Below are 15,005 nucleotides of genomic sequence, written 5' to 3'. Positions count from 1 at the left end.
TGGTACTGGAAATATTCAGAACCTGATTGAATATGAAGTCAGATTAGGTTGCTCAGGGTCATTTGGCCCTTCTTTGAAAAAGAGATTGAACCAGATAACCTCCTGTGGCCCCTTCCAACATAAATTAGACTTATCATTCTATGATTCTGTGATCTGTAGATACCATATAGAAAAGTGAGTCGCAAAGATAACCCGGAATCATGATCTACTAGTTTGTCTAGTTTCTGTAAAAAAGACAACCTGCTGGTCCCTTTAAAATATATAAAAAACTACTGCTCACATTACAGAAATAATCTCTTATTACAGTGAAATTCTACCACCACCTACAAAGCAGAGCAACTTACAAAAGAATGCTATATTTAGCTTTCTTTCAGAGAAATCTCTTTCCTCTGACTATAGTTAAAAAAATGTAACGTGATACATTTTACTACACTGAAGATTTTATCCCACACACTTGTTACATCAAGAGCAACACACTACTCAGTTTCCCACAGTCTAGAGAAAGAAAAAAATCGAAACACTAAGCATTCTAATATGACTGCTAACCAAAAAGGTGTTAATAATAATTAAAAAGTATCTCACTTCTAAAAATGCATGTAGAAATGCAGCTCCTCTCTAAGTGCCATAAAAATAGTTAAGTTCAGAACAAAACGAAATTAAAAACAAAAGAAGAAATCTTAACTCTGAGAAGATGGAACATTTTCAGTTAAGCTGCAAACAGACCATTGTTAACCATTCCCCTTCACTTGTCCCATAAATATGAAGCAATAAAGCACACTATGTGTCCAACTGAAAAGTAAGCATCACTCACATGTTTCCCCATTTAGGTATGCAAGTAAGTCTTTCCTATCAGGTCGTCTTACCACAGGAATGTTTTCAGTCTGAAAAGACAGTAGACTTGATGTTAAACTGTTATTCCCTCAGAAAGCCTCTTGCTGAACTTTTATCGAAAACTACTCATTCACAAGAAGACAGGAATGTGTGTTCTGCCTACCAAAAAAGCATAAGCTTGATAGTTAAAAATAACATTACTTCCTAGAGGATGTTCAACTACACAAAATGAAATATGCTATCTGCTTTAAAACTGAAAGGGAAGATGTCTTTTCCCTCCTTCGCTTCAAGTTGCAAATAAGATTAAGAACAGGCTTTTAAAACACATTCTTCTCTGTCAGGAGTCAATGTCTGTATGCAAAAGCATTGTATTGCAATTTTGTGGTTCCAGGCATGTACACCACATGGCACTGCTCCATCAAGTAACTATGTGGCACAGGAGAATATCAAGTGTGGACTCATAGAAAGCAGTCAAATGGAAATCAAGAGTACTTTCAGAGTTCCCCTGTATTTATTTATAGAGCTTATCCAGTAATTTCTGCAATTAGATGGCATACTTCTGAGTCCATTCCAAAGCTATTGTGTTGCACTTTGTTTTGTAGATCCTTACAATCTCAGGCACTAAAGAACAGCTAGACTGGGATCACACAACAGAGAACTGATGGACAACGGCACTTTTGAAACAGTGCTGAAGACAATTACGACAGCAGAATATCAAGAGAAATGCTGCTGTTATTGCCTGGTGGTTTGAAGGGATAACCTACTGGGAAACAAACTGGCAAGAAAAATACTCCACCTTTATAGGAACTGTCATTTGATCCTTATGTACAGGTGGTCTTTTTAAAACACACATGCACACAGAGAGTTGCATATCTTGTGCCCTTTCCCCAGACAAATTTATACACTTAAATGTCACTATCATTGCTTGAACTATGCACACATCATCTACTTACCGCAGCCCGGCGGACATAAACAGGGTGTGAAAGGTGCACATTATTGAGCAGGAACAAGATAGAATCCAAAGTGTAGTATTCCCTGGGTTGGCCCTCTTTCCCTGTCCTGTAAAATCAAGAAATAAAGATTTAAACAACTAAACTCTCTTTTCTGTCTCTGCACAAAATTTTTTAGAAAAGTTCTCTTTTGTTTTTTTTTCAGATAACTGTTAAAAAAGCAGTAGATCTATTATCAGGCAGTCACCAAACCAGTGACCTATCAGTTGTGTTAACAAACATGAGTGTGAGATGCATGTTCCTGCAGCCCCTCTATTGAATTAATTATAAAAACTGGCCAAAATAATCCAAAGTATGAGACGGAAGAAGCAAGACTTGGAAAACCACATTCTCCCACATCTCAAAAATACTTCCTCTGACTATCAAAGGAACTGTCTACCTTGATTGCGACAGCTAGAGGAACATAACTGAACTGCAAATGAAAAAGTAGTATGATGTTCTCTTCAGGTACAACAGGAAGGAGTTTTCACCACTACAGAAAATACAGTGAAGAACTCACAATACACAAATCCCATGAAGTTTAGAAAGCAAAAGGTTAAACATTATTCTGAAAGGTCGATGTAAGGAGAGACTAGAAATTAAATATACACAAAACTAGCAAAACCAAAATGGGCTACAGAATCACAACCAGCTCTCATACTGAAGTCTGACTACATCAGAGCAACATGACAGCATCAAATTTCATCTCAGCTTCAAAATAGTATGTTTGAAAGAGAGGCCTTTTAAGTCTAAAAAGGCATCTGTTCTGTTTAACAATTTGGAAAAACAATCCCCCAAAACAAGGCCATATGCACCAAACATAATTCCTTGATTCACCCCTTGATGCTGTTACTAGATTTTGTAGGGGAAGCAATGCCTGTCCCAGTTTCAAAACAAAACCTGATTCCTAAACACTTCAACTGCTTTGAGTAATGGCCCTCTCTGCCAATTTCACAGCCCCCAGTGGGAGCAGGGAATAAAGCAAAGCTAGGATCCTGCTGCCCACACCTGGAACCCACCAGACCCTGGCTCCAAGCAGCACAGGGCTCCTGCACACCACCCAGTCCTCAGCCTCAACCAGCTACCTCAAAGCCTGAGGAAGATGACCCACCTATAAAACAAGCCAAAATTGTAAAATTTAAGACTGTCACAGAATTTTAGTCAAATCAGAGATTTAAGGAAGAAATACTACCACTTAACCCCTCAGAAGGAGTTTTCCCTCCAGCTACAGTGGGTTTACCCATTGCTCACCATCAGCATCGGAGCACCACGTATGTGCCAACCTCACTGTGAGAAAGGAGAGCAAATAAAAAACCACTCAACCGTAACTTATTTGAACCTGAAAGAGCTAAACAATCATCTACCAAATGAAACAGAAGTGTTAAGTGTGTTTTCTCCTTACTGTGGATATAATGCTACTGCTGCTTTCCTTGCAATTACTGTTATGAAATTATCTAAACTGAAAGCTTTCAGTAAGTTGTTCAGAACTCATTACCGGCAGTAAGGTTGAAAACATTACTTTCATAATGATGCCTGAGAAAACCAATACATGAATAACATGCAGAGAAAAGTGATTCAAAATACCAGGAGAAGGATAAAATAAAGGATCTTTCTATCACTGTTTCTTCCTTCCAAACACTTAAGTCTGCATGAGGTGGGACTGTGTGGGTAGGTTTTGTTGCTGAAGAGCAAAGGGAAGAGACATAGTATCTTTTAGCTGCTAAGAAGCCAAGTCTGCCTCAATTAAAGCCAACAGAACGGGGTTCCCCAGCAAAGAATTTGAGTGTTTTACTGTTTCACTACCTTTGATAAAGTGGCATCTAAACATACTCAGAGTACTGGTAGAAAGAAAAGCTTCCTCCACTTGGACTTGGTTCTGAAGTGAAGCCTATGTCACATGACACAGTTGTCACTTCATTTTAAAATTAACATTTTAGATGATCTCACTTCAGAATACCTCATTATTTCTTTAAATCGGGCCATATCAACCAAACATTCTATAAAAAGTCCATCTGGTCATCTATGCATGTTTTTAGTGATCTCTGGCAATAAATGACATCATTTAGAGAATTACTGAGTAGTTATCTATTAATTTGAAAATATGGTCTTACAAAGCCTCAGGCCTTGCCAACGCACAGCTGGTACTCCATCACTTAAACCACACACGCAAAACATCCCCACGCTCATTATGGTTTTAAGAGGATGTTTTATTACAAGGACATCAGATGGACATGTGATTGTATGCAAGGAGAAAATCTAAGCCTAAACTGACATTTCAGCATCAGTTTGTGCTCCTTTCAGATTCTCCAGATACAAAGAAACTGCTCAATAGAGAGCTAAAAGCAAGCTGCTCTGAAGGTAGCTTATTTCATTCAATTTACAAATACCCAAAGTGGCAAAAAAAAAAAAAAATCTCTTATCTCTCATATTTAGAAATGGTGCCAGTTGCTTCAGAAAAAAAGGTTAAAATGCTAAGATTCAGATCTTAGCTTTTGCTTTAATGGTTACTAAAAGTTGCATCTCTTAAAAAAAGTAAAGCTCCATCTTAAAAAGTGGAGAAAGTGTTCATATACTACAAGGGAGAAAGATTTTCTTGCTTGTTTTTAACATTAGAAAACACATTTACCCTCAACTTGTGGGCACCAGTTCTTATTCATTTTTAACTGCTTTATTTCCTCTTTCATGTTTCAAAGCATGATTTTTTTATAGAGGTACTGAAGGCCTGCGTCTCATCCACAGAAGAAAGTAGTTATTCTCAACAACACAAGACTAGGCATGCAGAGTATCACACAAATTACAATACCAGTGACCAGCTGCTCACTGTTTAAAAACTCCTCAGCTGTGCACACAAGCCCCTCTGCTGTGTAAATAAAGCAAATAAGCTTCTCTGTTAGACTGATTCCTTCCTTTGGTTTTGAAACAGATTCTATAATCACTCTTCAAGGGCCACAGATCGGCATTAGATCAGAACACACAAAACACTTCATATTAGCTGCCTTCATGTGGCAGCAGAATTACTCACATAAATACTATCTAGAAAGTAACCTGCATTAAAATTAATTTCTACTTCTTGTTTTTAAGTTTGGTCATGTTGTGCCCATCCACATCCCGCCATCCCTCTGAGTTACTTTTAATTTGGCTTAGTTCCTCAGACCAATTTACTCTTTGGCTGACACTTGTGCTAGCACAGAGAGAAGGTGGCGCTAGGCAGCGCTGCTGACTTCTGCCAGCTAAGCTGCTCAAGGAGTCAGTGTTAAATGTCTAGCAGGGCTACTTCTAATTCTAGCAGGGACAGAATGCCACCACCGCTGTTCAGACTTGCATTACTCTCTCCAGACTGGCAGCAGAGATGCAATTGCAGGAACTGGACACTTACAACAGAAACCAGGATTTGCTCCACAAAAGGCTAAGCCACTAATGACTGCTCAGAGCAAGCATCAGTTCGATCCCATCAAGTGACCTCAATATAAAAGAGTTTGAATCCTAGAAGTTTATGAAAGTGTTGCTCATAAAGTCTGGTAATTACATAAATTAACAGCTCCTGAACTGCAGTGTCAAGGCTAAGGAGCACAGCTTTCAGAGGTGATCTCATTTGTACAGTGTCTTCAATTTAAATATTACACACATGTAATTCCACAGGGGCTCACAAGAAACACTGTGAACTGACAGCAGTTTGATCCTAACAAAGGTTTGGGCTAAATCAAGATTTACCAACTTACTTGAAACAAACAAACCAAAAAAAAAACCTCTCCAAATTCTACAACACATCTATTATGAGAGCCAAGGATATAAACAGCTATTGCAGAGTTACTGCTGCTGTTCTGCTCAGAGGATCAGCTTGTTCACCCCCAGTTCCAACTTGATCGTGAAGACAACGCTGCCTGAACATATACAACCGAGTTTTTTTTCTCTCCAGCTGCTGTCTTTTCATTTTTTGTTAAAAATTTCTGGGCCTAACTCAAGCTCCCCTAAGCAGTAGCAGAGTTAGGCTAGTGTATCAGTTTCTCTGTACCCTACAGAAGAGCAATGAAACTTGTCTGGCTAGTTAACCATTACTTGTTACTGCTCAGGATAAGCAACTTGTACCAAAGAAACCACCACAACTGTCTACACGGTTGTTCAGCAAAAATAGCACTAAGACTTTTCAAGAATTTTGAAACTTAACTGCTTATGCAAATATTTTTCTCCTCAGTCTCCTCAGAATCCTCCACTCAGCCAGAAAGAGCAAACAAATCTCAAATGGCTTCTGAAATCTTGAAATGGGTAATAAAATAGCACATTTCTAGTTTCAATTAAGAGTACAAAATAAAACCTGTTTTAAGAGATCTGTCTACAAGTTAATAACTAAGTTTCTTTCCTTTCTTGCCTGCATTAGAAGTCAGGATATTACATTGTTACTATTCATATCATAACTATGAAAACTGGAAAACAAACTGCAGATTCTTATGGTTTTCCATCCAGCTTCACGGGATAACACATTCTCTTTGAATAGAGCCCAAAACATTTGCTATCCGGTATTTAATAAGCAGCATTCTTTTCTCCTGGGTTTAAAAGAGATACATTGAAATCCTTTTGGTTAGGAGGATAAAAGCAAGCAGCTGCTAAGGTCAAAGGGAAAAAGAATGAAAACTAACTCCTTTGCACTGTAAGCAACAGAGATCATACTAGAAAATTCAACAGGTATAAAACCCCGGGGTTTATAAGTTTTCTAAAAAGAAGCACTTTACCTAAAAATCGCTTAAGCAACAGAAACATTACCTCTACTTGTTTATCATGATAAGAACAACTAGGAAACAGCCTGTATCATGTCCAGCCCAGAAAGAGGCCTCCGCTAGGAGCAGGCTGAGCAGAAGAGTAAAGCACCCACATAGTTCACAAGGGCTCACAGCTGACCACAGCGGGAGCGTCGGTTTGGATCTCATCGACTCCCCCACACCAGGACAATGCTCCGGGAAAAGAGAAGTAGCCCGGATAAACGGGGGCTGTAAGTATGTCACGCCTGTCGTTCACCTAAAACCCAGGAAAAAACTTCAAGCAGCTGCCACCTGCAATCTCATCGCATGAGACTGCAACATCCGGCCCCGCTGCGACCCTCCAGTCCCCCCGGGTCACACGGACAGGCCGATAGACGAGGAAAGGCCTCGCCCCGGCCCCGCTGCTCTTCGGGCCCAGGGCAGGGGCTCCGGCCGGCCGCTGGCCGGGCGAGATGCTGGGAACCTTCCTGAATGGGCCGGCGAGACCCCCCCAGCCTGACCAGGCTACCGGCACCTCGGAGGAGGCAGACACGGCCCACCGCGGGCCGCCCGGACGCCCTCTCCCCGCGGGCACGGCGCCGAGGCGGAGAGACGGCGCTCGGCCCCGGGGCGCTCCCGCGGGGCCCTGCGGGACGCGGCAACCAGGCCGCCCGCCCCCACCCGCCGCGCTCCCCGCACCGCACAGCCAGCGAAGGGCGGCGGGACTCCTCTCCCCGCTTCCCCCGCTCTCCCCTGCAACTTCGGGGCAACTTCTCCGTCTGCCCCGCGCCCGTCTCTTCCCCCGGGCGAGCGGCCGCCCGCCCCGGCCCCGCCGCTCACCCCCAGATGACATAGTTGGTCTTGACATTCTTGGGCCAGGAGAACTCGCCGAAGATCACCTCGTCGCCCTTCACCACGATCTCCTTCTTCTGAGTGTTGTACTGCCGCAGCACGCTCAGCACGTCCGCCATCTTCGCTCCGGAGCCGCCGGCCGCCGCCGCTCGCGCTCCGGCACGGCCCCCTCTGCCAACCGCGCCAGGACCCCGCCGCCACAGCCCACGGGCCCCGGGGCTGCCCGACGCGAACGCCTGAGCAGCGCCAAAGTCATGACGTCGCTCTCCTCCAGGGGGCGACGGCCGAGCCCGTTGCCATGGAGACACGCGGCGCCGCCCTGCCGGCGCCTCGGCCGCGCCTGCGGGCTCACGGTGCACTCGGCCGGGCGAGACCGCGGCGGCGAGAGCTTAACGGGACGGGAGCCCTGGGAGCGCACGCCGAAAGGAAGGCCTCGGGAAAACAGCGCAAACGCTCCCCGAAGTTCCGGTTTCGAGATGAGGTAGGTCTGGGGTACTTTGTCATTTCAGACGCCTTCATCAGAAGCTTTAAATGGGAGTTTACAAAAGTTGCCACGGTTTGCTTTGAGAACAGCGGTGAGATTATCAACTATCGCTTTCAGCACTAAATCAGGATTTGTGATGGCCGGTGATAGGACAAGGGGCAATGGGTACAAGCTGGAACAGAAGAGGCTCCAAACAAACACAAGGAAAAATTTCTTCCCAGTTCAGGTGAGGGAGCACTGGAAGGGGCTGCCCAGATGGGTTGTGGAGTCTCCTCTGGAGACATTCCAAACCCAGCTGGATGAGTTCCTGTGTGACCTACTGTAGGTGATCCTGCTCTGGCAGGGGAGTTGGACTGGATGAGCTTTCAAGGTCCCTTCCAACCCTTACCATTCTGTGATTTAATAAGAGATATCATAGAAAATGCTTTCACATGTCATTCAAGTCTCGTGAGAGAAGAGCAAGACACATTGTGTCTGAAGTACACACATTCATTTTTATTTATACATGAGCAAAACCAAACCAATGCATGTTGCTTTATTTCCTTGCACTGTTTTTTTAAACATGAGACTGGCTACTGAACAGTGATGCAGAGCACACCTTTGCAAAACTTATCCTCTTAATAAAGGGAGGGGCACAAAAGTTTTGACAGCCTTGAAATCCTTGTTTATCTCCAGTGGGGAGATGCAGAAGACACTGAACAAGTTATGCTGTGCCAAGGACGTAGGAAGCTGATCAGTGATCCAGGCTCCATAGCAAGTTATGTGAGGTTGAAGAGACCGTTGCCAAATGGTGCTGATTAGAGGGAAGAAAAAAACAATACCTCCCCCCCGCCCCATAATGGGAAACCTGAAATTTGTTAATTCTCTAGGAGCAGAACATGTATTTTCCAGGAATCGCTATAAACCATTCCACATATTATAGCATTAGTCGAACACACCGCAAGCATAACTTCCCAGGTCTCAGGGCGAGTTCATTATCCTTCAACACACTACTTGTTGCCTGGAAATGCTCCTGTTTCATGAGTGAGTTTCTGACTGTTTGAATAGTGTACGGCAGGAAAGAAACATACAGAAACCAGGCAACATAAATGCTGACAGAGTAGACTTAAGGCTGTGGGACCTGGGGTTATTTAGCTTAGAAAAAGTAAAACTAACTCTTACCAGTACCTAAAGGGTGGGTGTCAGGAGCATGAGTCAACACCTTCTTCTGCAGTGCCCAGCAACAGGACAGGGGTAATGGACATAAGCTGGAACACAAAAAATTCCACTTAAACACAAGGGAAAACTTTGGAGTGAGGGAGCCCTGGCCCAGGCTGCCCAGGGAGGGTGTGGAGGCTCCTTCTCTGCAGGTTTCCAACCCCCCCGCCAGACGCTTTCCTGTGCCCCCTGATCGAGGGGAACCGGCTTCAGCAGGGGGGTGGGCTGGATGAGCTCTGGACGTCCCTTCCGAGCCCACCATTCTAAGATTTTATGATATAAAGTTAGTTTTACACGTGACAGAGCAACAGCGATACCAAACTGGGAGTCGGTCTCAAGAGGTGGGAGACAACTACTCTCAGAAGTCGCTCTGGGGCCTCCAGAGAAGCCAACTCCATCTCCATCTCCTCTCCTAAGCCCAACTCGCTGACAGGAGCGCTTCGGAGCGCCTCTAGAACCCGTTACGGTGCAGCTGTATAACTTTTTCTCCTCAGGAACAGTGTCTCACCACCCGGGCCCCAGCTGCTGCCCGCCCGCGGGCCTGCTCCGCAGCGGGGGTTCTGCTCGCGCCCAATCGCCGCCTCTGGGAGCTGCCCCCGCCGCCGCACCGCTCTCTTCCCCGCTCCGGAGGCGCTCCTCTAGGCCGGCAGCCCTCTCCGGGCCGCTCTCACCTCCCGCACCGCCATTACTACGGCCCTCACTTGTGTAGGGGGGGATCCCTCTCCCCCCTCCTCGGCGTACCGGCAGCGCGCCGGGCAGACCCGCGGACCTCTGGGGGGCGGTGCGGGGACCTGCGAGAGGCGTCGGACCGCCGAGAGGACTGCTAGGAGCCCCCGCCCCCTTCCGTGTGTCTGTCATGGCCCTGCAGAGGGCGCTTCGGCGGGCGGCGGCGGGGCTGCGGCGCGGGTGCGGGGGCAGCGCGGCGGAGCGGGGCGGGGGGAGCGCCCGACGGCACCGCCACTGGGGCCGGCAGCGCCTCTGTCTGCGTGCCCTTTGAAGGCACAAAGCTCCACGGAGGAGCGGAGCGGCAGACGGCGCCGCCGCCCGGGGTGGGTCGGGGGAGGTCCTGCTGGCATCGGGGTAGTTAGGCCGCGGCTGAGGGACCCGTTCCGCTGGTGACTGCGAGCGGGTTCTCCTCTGTTGGGGACGGGTTCTGACGCTGAATAGAGCCAGGTGTCAGACGTGAACCTTGTATCCGTGTTATCGCTTTCATGTCCCTGCAGGCATTTCAGAAATGGTATGACTGTAGGTTGTGCAGCTGAAGGAAACTTACGTGCAATGGGGAAATCACACTAAATATTTAACAAAACAGTACCAAGCCAGCCTTTAAATTGTGACCTATAAAGTGTGTAATTTGTCTGAAAACTAAAACGTGTGACTTTCATTTATTTTTAGTTTTAGAATGGGTAGTATGCTGTCTGCGTCTGGAGGACTGTCAAATGATGCTGTTGCGAATCAAATACAGGTAATATTACTGAGATAATTCTTACTTATTTTCAACATTTCCAAAAGCCACAGTTACTAAGAACCTCTTCTGAGTTACATGAAGAAATTCTGTAAGTAGTTCTGCATGTTGAACCTGATTCTTCTGCTTATTAAGTAATACTGGCAACAGTTTAGCCACAGCCCTGGTACCTGCACCCATCTTACCTTTTTAAGACTTCCCCTGAAATTCATCCCTGCTGTCAACAGTGGAGATTAAACCTTGTAAAATGACTGATAGCCAGTAAATGTACTGACATGAAGTAATCACCTTGAATGTACAGTAAAGTAAGAGGAGTATTTCTCTCTCCCACTCAGAACCTTTTTTTGTCATTCTGCTTTCCTCCAGCACATCCGGTTTGCCTGACAGGCAGGGAAAGCTGTGCTAAATAATTCAAGGAGACACAGCTTGTTTGGCAGACTCTAGGTCTGTGACTGGAGAGCAAGAGAGGGTTCAGGGTTGGCACCATTGCATGGCAGCCATACCACACGCTTCAGAATCATTCTCCTCAGTTTTGGAGTCAAGTGCAGGTCATACACAGCTTTGTGGGTGCCAGCCTGGTAGCTGTAGCATGTCTGGGAACAACCCAATTGATCCTCATAAAAATACCTCAGAAAGCTTTCTTCAGAGAGTAAATTGTTAACATAATAGCAGATTTTCACCTTCCCTGTTTGTTTTCATGACTGTTCAACACTGTTTAAATACCCTGACTTAAAAACCAAAGCATTCTGACTTGACTTGTTCTTTTGGAACATACAGGAGATTGTTTCAGGCAACTGCGTGGTGATTTTCTCTAAAACAACATGCCCCTACTGCAGAATAGCAAAAAAGCTTTTTGAGGATATGAATGTTGATTATACAGCTGTAGAACTGGACATGAATTCAAATGGCAGTCAGTTCCAAGACATCCTTGAACAGATGACTGGTGGCAGAACAGTAAGTATATTTTCTTACAGGTAGCAAGCAAAGTAAGAACTTGGAACTACACACGTTCCTCATGGGTTATGGCCATTTCAGGTGTGGGGTTTTTTGTTTTTGAGATAAACAAACTTGGGGTAAAAGCTCCTGAAGTGAAGACCATGTACTGTAGAAGGGCTCTGTGCTATCTCTTCCTCTTGAGCCCCTTGGGCTCTCCCTCTGAAATGACATTTTCCGTACTGCTGTGAAAATAATTATCACAGTTCTCATTTGCATATATTTAAATCCACTTATCTTGAACTTCCTTTATTTTATATAGCCTTCCTTGACTCAACTGTTGTAATTTATTATGGACTCCTATAGAGTGACTTTATCCCACCTTTGAGGGGCACGTGAACCAAGTTTCCCACCTCTGTAAATACGGAAAGGGAGGAGTTGTAGAGTGATATTAAATATGCAAGTGTAAGAACATAACTATTGCGTGTATACTGGAGACCATGGGGGCCTGCTTAGATTTTTATCTGTTTTCCAAGAAGTAACTAATGCAATTTTCATGTTCTTTATAGGTCCCAAGAGTGTTTGTCAATGGGACTTTTGTTGGAGGTGCTACAGATACTCAAAGGCTTCACGAGGAAGGCAAACTGCTTCCCTTAGTTCATCAATGTCAAGCAAGAAGCAAATTCTGAATGGCTGTCTAGCTTAGCATAGTCTTCCTTTGTATAAACAGCATTTCAGACAGGTCAGAAGATGAAAGATGCACCACATCAGCTGCACACAGGAACTTCAAGCCATGGATTTATGACTCACAGACCATTCTCTGACACAGACTTTATGAACCTGACAAATTACTTGTCTCCTTGCCTCACCTTTACCACAAGCAAAATGGTAATAAAACACATTACGTAACTCTGGGAGCATGAATTGTGAGATAGTAATGTCACTTTACTGCTAGTACATCCCGATACCATGCTTCAGAGAAGTATAGATTGTACAAAAAGAATCCTTTTGGTTTTGTTTTGGGGTTTTTTTCTGCAAATTAGTTTGCTTTTTAGCTGTGTTCCAACAGGTACACTAAATGGGCAGTTTAATAGTTTCATTAATCTCAGTTCTTCTCTTAATGTCAAAGTGTAATCATAAAGGAAGTGTGAAGCAAAACAAGATCATAGTGATATTGCTATAAGCATGTCTGCCTCTCTTACATTTCAGTGTTTAGACATCTAGCTAGCAAATGGTATGTCTAGTTGCTACAAAAAAGGAATAAAGATTCTTGCATCTTCAGAGAGGGTAATTGCTTTCCTCTTAACTCTGCACTCTGAAGTACCCATCTATAGAGTGTAATTCAGACATATCCTCCCAGGGGAGCCAGACAGCTTGCTGTCACTAAACTCTGTGGCTACAAACAACACTATGATCAATCCAACAGTATCATAAACCTTAAGACATGGGTCTAATAGGCGTAGAGTTTATTTAGTATTTAAATTCTACAATCAGAATGCAGTTTACTAGCAGTTTTAACTTGCAGTTAAAAGTCTGAAAGAAATGTGTAAGATTCAGTAAAGTTGGTACAATGTACTTTCAAAGCCAGACCAGGCAATGCCAAGACTCTTGGATAATTTCAAGACAGATCATATGCAAATAGAAAGTAATCTCATTCTTCAGTGAAAAGGACCATTACACTTGTAAAGGTGCACAGTTTAGAATAAAAACATTAGTCAATGAATTTTTACTCACTTCTTATAAGACTCCTGTTACTTCCATTCCTTTCAGTACTGCACTCACCTAAACTTTTTTCCCTCCCTTGATGGAAAAACAGCAATCACATTTCTCTTCAGATAACTCAGACTGTAAGAGTATCAATTCAATTTGGCAGCTTCATCTTTGTGATGTGGGTTTGAAAGCAGTTGAAACCGCATCATTTGTAGAGCATCCTTAGTAGACAGTTCCCCGCACTGTGCATCTTCAACATGTAACGTTGACCTCGCTACATCTTTATTATTGCAGTGTACTGATTTTTGCTGGTTTCCTCACTGCCTTAGTAAAAATTTGTATAAAAGGACACAATCATCGTTGTAAACATAAATGTGCATCTCTGCCTAAATTTATACTTAATAAAGCAATTTCTTTTGCACATACAGTGCTAACTGTGTATTCTCTTTTCTGTGTAGAATTCTTAGTCTGGTTACATTTTCTTAGAAGATTAACTAATTTAGCACCTCTAATCTGGTAAATCCATCATGTTAAAATAATACTATGTAAAGGAATTTTTCAAATACCTTTTCATTTTGTTTCTTATTTGAAAAAAGAAACACAAAACCACAACCGAAACCCACAAACCAGTAGTCTAATCCTTTAGTTTCTAAGTTTCAGAAATCCCAGGGCATTGTCACTTAAGGCAATACTATGTCCCAACAGTTGAGAAAACACAGTGTATGCCTGCGGATCCAAGGGAGTGCCTGGTTATTGTCTTGAGGCACTCAAAGGGTTAATTATGTTCCTTTTTAACCACAGTAAGGCTCCCTATCCAAATAGGTTCTTGTTAATTTTGTATGATGTCATAGAAAGTAGCAGCAACACTGTCTCCATTATTGAATGGCATAAAGCCATGTTAGGTTGAAGTTATATAAACATGGAATGGCAGTTAAAAGTGTGGTTCTACTCTAGAGAAAAAAAGAAAAAAACAAGGGAGAGACTCAAAAATAGTAAGTTACTAAGTTTCCATATCTTTTGCTTAGCATTGTCTCCATGACAAAGCTGTTCATCTTAATGCTTGCCCTGGGATTTCAGTGTTAAAAATTATCCACTGAAAGGTCTGTCCTTACACTGAAGACATACCCAGTCACCCAGCTTACGGAAACGTGAGAAGCTGGAAACAAACACCAAGTGACTGAACTAAAAGACAGAGCTGTGAATGCACCCATCTCTTGCTTCTTCATATTGAGTTATTTTTAAAGAGTAGAACTGCACTTTTATTGGAGTACATAATATAAAAGACATTTTATTTGTAACTACTTGTGCTTAACTATAAAAAACTGGTAACATTAGGAAAACAGCTACTTATACTCATTATTTGTTATCGGAGCATTGGTAAAAGTTCTCAGCATACCACATATATATATGCAAATATATATATTTAAACTTAAATTCAGAATGCAGAAATAGCTAAAAAAAAACCCCCACACTTTACAGTATCAAAATGATAAATCCAAAATGTAAGCACGTACATTGAAAGCCACCATGCCCTCTGCTGAAATTAACTCGTCTTAAACCTTGGCTCTCAGAGCACCACATACATAATACACTGTTTTAGTTTTTTTACCTTTTGCTCCGTAACTCCTACTCAGTATTTTTGTATACTACAGCATATCAGAGCAAGATGAAATCTCTACCATTCCAGCAATAAAGTCATTAAAGCAGCTTACTTACAATCTATTTGTCCACTGTGAACCACTGCAAATAGCAAAATAAACATATAAGCTGATGAAATGCTTAAAATGAAAGATAAATAGCACAAAGACATG

General features: G+C 43.3%; 2 protein-coding genes across 5 annotated transcripts in view; one reads left to right on the top strand and one right to left on the bottom strand.

The window, feature by feature from the left end:
* CDC73 (cell division cycle 73) overlaps window positions 1-7,633 on the bottom strand; it is a 101,301-nt gene extending 93,668 nt beyond the window's left edge. Inside the window, exons 1-3 of the mRNA XM_062003856.1 lie at window positions 7,394-7,633; window positions 1,785-1,890; window positions 812-881 (exon numbers count right to left, since the gene is read on the bottom strand). Coding sequence (XP_061859840.1) covers window positions 812-881; window positions 1,785-1,890; window positions 7,394-7,524 — 307 coding nt within the window. The 5' untranslated portion in view covers window positions 7,525-7,633. The remainder of the gene's footprint in view (window positions 1-811; window positions 882-1,784; window positions 1,891-7,393) is intronic.
* A 115-nt stretch (window positions 7,634-7,748) lies between these two features.
* GLRX2 (glutaredoxin 2) lies at window positions 7,749-13,621 on the top strand. Of its 4 annotated transcripts, none has more exons than XM_062004001.1 (4): window positions 7,749-7,886; window positions 10,482-10,551; window positions 11,329-11,505; window positions 12,054-13,621. In XM_062004001.1, the coding sequence occupies exons 1-4, from the start codon at window positions 7,882-7,884 to the stop codon at window positions 12,171-12,173; spliced, it is 372 nt and encodes a 123-aa protein (XP_061859985.1). In that variant the 5' UTR covers window positions 7,749-7,881; the 3' UTR covers window positions 12,174-13,621. The 4 variants fall into 4 exon arrangements, with proteins under 4 accessions (XP_061859985.1, XP_061859983.1, XP_061859986.1 ...); XM_062003999.1 differs by lacking the exon at window positions 7,749-7,886 and adding an exon at window positions 9,922-9,992; XM_062004002.1 differs by lacking the exon at window positions 7,749-7,886 and adding an exon at window positions 10,029-10,135.
* The last annotated feature ends 1,384 nt before the right edge of the window (window positions 13,622-15,005 follow it).

Source organism: Colius striatus, chromosome 10, assembly GCF_028858725.1.
Source record: "Colius striatus isolate bColStr4 chromosome 10, bColStr4.1.hap1, whole genome shotgun sequence".
NCBI classification, from domain to species: Eukaryota; Metazoa; Chordata; class Aves; order Coliiformes; family Coliidae; genus Colius; species Colius striatus.
The sequence above is the reverse complement of the archived record's forward strand: the minus strand, read 5'-3'. Positions and strand labels throughout refer to the sequence as shown.

Excerpts from the sequence above, each read along its gene's own strand:
- GLRX2 (XM_062003999.1), top strand. The coding sequence starts at position 9,943 with ATGGCCCTGCAGAGGGCGCTTCGGCGGGCGGCGGCGGGGCTGCGGCGC. Across the intron at positions 10,552-11,328 it reads CTGTTGCGAATCAAATACAG|GAGATTGTTTCAGGCAACTG; the intron begins GTAATATTACTG and ends TGGAACATACAG. Across the intron at positions 11,506-12,053 it reads AGATGACTGGTGGCAGAACA|GTCCCAAGAGTGTTTGTCAA; the intron begins GTAAGTATATTT and ends TGTTCTTTATAG.